The sequence below is a fragment of the Cryptomeria japonica genome, chromosome 1 (assembly GCF_030272615.1).
Source record: "Cryptomeria japonica chromosome 1, Sugi_1.0, whole genome shotgun sequence".
NCBI classification, from domain to species: Eukaryota; Viridiplantae; Streptophyta; class Pinopsida; order Cupressales; family Cupressaceae; genus Cryptomeria; species Cryptomeria japonica.
This window is the reverse complement of record NC_081405.1, coordinates 709,479,195-709,482,852: the sequence shown is the minus strand read 5'-3', so window position 1 is coordinate 709,482,852 and position 3,658 is coordinate 709,479,195. Positions and strand designations below refer to the sequence as shown.

Below are 3,658 nucleotides of genomic sequence, written 5' to 3'. Positions count from 1 at the left end.
ATAATTGTAGAAATAACCTAGTCTAATCATAGAATAGAGACCAATCCACATAAAAATATGCAAATATAATCAAGGATAATAATATTTATGGATTTTCACACTATAATTCACTTAATATTCTACACTAATAATTATTTTAAGAACAACCCAATCAAATTGGGTCTAAAATAAATAGAAAAAATAGATAATATGTGAATTTCACAATTACAAAATATTAATAATTTTAAAAGGTACCCATACTTTATTTTATAATAATAAGCACATAATTTAGGCTTAGTTTTTCTTCTAAGAAAAGCATTCTAACGTTTCTTCTTACTTCTATGTTCTATAACATAATAGATATAATAAGCCGCCATGAAGCTAAAGAGTCTAAGTGGAATAAATAATATCAATTCAACCAAAGCCCTTCCAAGTGAGTCTGCAGGCATGGATCCACGAGATAATGTTGATAATGCAAGTCCAGTGAATTGGCTTGTGACAAGAAAGGCTCCATTCTTTGTTCCTTCTAATGTATATTTTGCAACATCCTCTGGTGTCTCTGCTTGGCTTCGATCATAGAAACTCGAGTCCTTAATAATTTGAAATGTATCTTTGTCATCTTCCAAGCCACCTATATAAATTGGAAATGTATGAACAAAAGTAAATCAAGCTCACCTGAAGTATACATTAATAACCATGAAAAAGAAACAAGCTTGAATATTGCTCTTTGCATCAATGGTTTGTTTGATTGCTAGAATGTACAAGATATTTTTATAAAACCTTAGAGAAACATATACACATACATGAGCGCAAAAGTATTTTAGCTCGAATCTTGCAATCTAAAACACATTCTTATTTTGATGATGGATAAGTAATATGATCAGAAATAATAATAATAGGCTGAAGCCACAATATTTTGAATTATTATTATTATTATTATTATTATGTTTGATTAGATTGACTCTAGACCTTCCCCATTTTTATGGAAGGCCAAGAGTCACAGCGAAGAGTTTCATTTTAGATGTCCCTATTAGGAATTGAACTTGGGTCTCCACAGTGAGAACCCAGTGTTTTAACCAGTTAAACTCAACCCCTTGAACAAAAACAATTCATTGTTATCAAAGCATTTTTAGTAATTCTAAAATCTATCACATTACATAATCTATCATCAAAATAAAATTAAAATTAAAATCATATAATATAATCTCAAATATTCTTATCCAAAATGTTACAAAGTTAAATTTAGAAACAAAAATTGCATTCACTAATATAAACTTAAAAACATTTTTCTATTATAAATTTTTAAAATAAGCCACATGAATAAATAGGAGTAATAATTAAACCATGATACAAACGTCCCTTTCATAAACACTGATACAAAAAGACATATCTACTTATATCTAATTCAAAATTTAATCTCAATGAGAGAAATTTGAGGCTACTTACAGTCATCAAGCATGGGAGTCTCCACAAACCCTGGAAAGGATATACTAATTCTGATGTTGTAAGGCATCAATTCAAGCTTGAGAGCTTCTCCAAGTCCTTTTAGACCATATTTGGTTGCTCTGTACACATTGTTACCGTAATAAGGGTACTGCAAAAAGAATAAGACACACAAAGAAGCGATCAACAAACAGATAAGGGTGAAAAGTTGATGACTTATTTGGATATGATAATACAGAAAGATAGATTAAAATAAATGACATTATAATGGTCATAAACTATGGGATGATTTCACATTACTTTGGCCTGAGCTAGGATTGTGAACTGACAATCATTATCTATGAGATGAAGCATGCATATATCAGTACATGATGAAGTCTCAAAAATTTGTGAGTAATAAGCATACAAACAGTTTTAGCAATAACATACCAGTGTTGCCAGAGAATTTACGAGAACAATGGACATGTGTGTTTGGGCACTCCTCTGCTTCATCAATGGAATCCCAACATGCAGAGTATTGACAGTCCCTGTCAAGTTAGTCTGAATGATGGCATGCAGATCTTCAATCCTGCTCTCATCCATAACTACAATTTTTGACATAGCTGCGTTGCACACCAGCACGTCAACAGCCCTCCATTCAAAAGACTCCTTTATTGCCTTTGCCAAAGTTTCATAAACACCCACATCTGCAACCTATTCAAATATAAAAACCAGGTTAGACATCAAGATTTCAAGTCTTAAGATTAGCTTAAAAGGAATGAATAAGATAAACCTTGGTCAATATTTTATGTTTGGCAGCACCATCTTTGACAAGATCTTCTTCTGCTTTCTCCAATTTAGTGGAGCTTCTGCCTACAAGTGTAACGAATGCTCCTTCAGAGAGAGCCTTTTTGGCAATGGCAAGCCCAATCCCACTTGATCCACCTGTTATCAGGAGATGCTTGCCATCCAGAGATTGCAGCCATGCTGATGAAGTCTTCATCAGAAAACTGGTGGAATAAAATAAAGAAGAAAGAAGAAAACAGGAGGTTTTGATGGAATACCCAACTAGTTCCATACAGAGTTATTTATATCTGCTGCAGGTGGGAACTCCTCTCTCTTTGCAGTGAGAATGACTTTACTTAGGTTGATACGTTCATGAAGACTATTGAATGTTAATACACCGACTTTCTAGGGTTTCACTCATCCATTGAATATTAGTATGTGGAACATTGCTTACGTTGGCTTCCAAAATGAATTTTAAAACCTACCACAGGATTTTTTTTTATCTCGCTCGTCCATTGATTTTGAACTGGTCACATCTCCATATGCCATTAAGAAGTACTTTTCCTTCCATATTGAATTTGTCACATCTCTATATGCCATTAAGAAGTACTTTTTTCTCCACAACAGAAGTAGGTATGGTGTTCACTTTTCCATCCACAACCTCGTGCTGGAGGTGCAAAGTATGGTACAAATGAAATGAAAGTGAGTATTAACTACCATTAATAAGCATGGAATACCTGTACACGGTAGCAGGAAATGCTCGTAAGGGATTTGATAAAGAGCCATCAGAAACTTGAAGAAAATTATGACAAATGCCACTTTCCACCAGGTTATGAATGTTGGGATCTACATCAGTGTAATATTTGTGGAATGATTATATTTGTGGATTAAAGAATCATTGTGTGCAGACTCGGCATCACAACTGTTGTTTCAACGGACTGCACACATCGTATAATGAATAACATAGAGTGAAGGCCGATTGGATTACACATAGCAAAATGAATTAGCGGGTTTTAGTTCGGATTTGTTTCGTTTCTGTCTCAAAGAAATGTAGTTTCATGATAGAATCGGGCAAGAAATGGATTTAGAAACTTATGAATTGATAGAAGCAAAGAATCAAAGGCCTCGATGCATCCAATATAAGATACGTACAGATGGATTTGTCAAGCAAATTAAATTGGTAGATGTGAAACCCTGGCCTGTAAAGTTTAAACAGGGCATGGACATCCATAAGAAAACAAAGAATTTGCTTGCTCTCAGAAAACAAATTGTGAGCCCATGTTATCGTGCAAAATACTGAAGCAGACATTCTGAAAGATGGTTTTCGATAGGCTAAACATGGATATAAAGTGATGAAATCAAATTCTTACCCTAGGAGTTGCGACAAGTGTACAAGCGTGAAATGCATGGTGCAATTCCAAACTCTCATCACAAATCCACAACCATGATGGACACTAGCAAGAAATGGCAG

The 3,658-nt window shown here is 34.1% G+C and overlaps 1 protein-coding gene across 1 annotated transcript; it reads right to left on the bottom strand.

Moving 5' to 3' along the window:
* Window positions 1-237: 237 nt before the first annotated feature.
* On the bottom strand, window positions 238-2,444 carry LOC131062475 (3-dehydrosphinganine reductase TSC10A-like). The gene is made up of 4 exons (XM_057996138.2): window positions 2,195-2,444; window positions 1,852-2,115; window positions 1,426-1,573; window positions 238-610 (listed from the first exon to the last, which is right to left on the bottom strand). Exons 1-4 carry the CDS (start codon window positions 2,402-2,404, stop codon window positions 300-302), a joined length of 933 nt encoding a protein of 310 aa, XP_057852121.2. The 5' UTR covers window positions 2,405-2,444; the 3' UTR covers window positions 238-299.
* Between the last annotated feature and the right edge of the window lie 1,214 nt (window positions 2,445-3,658).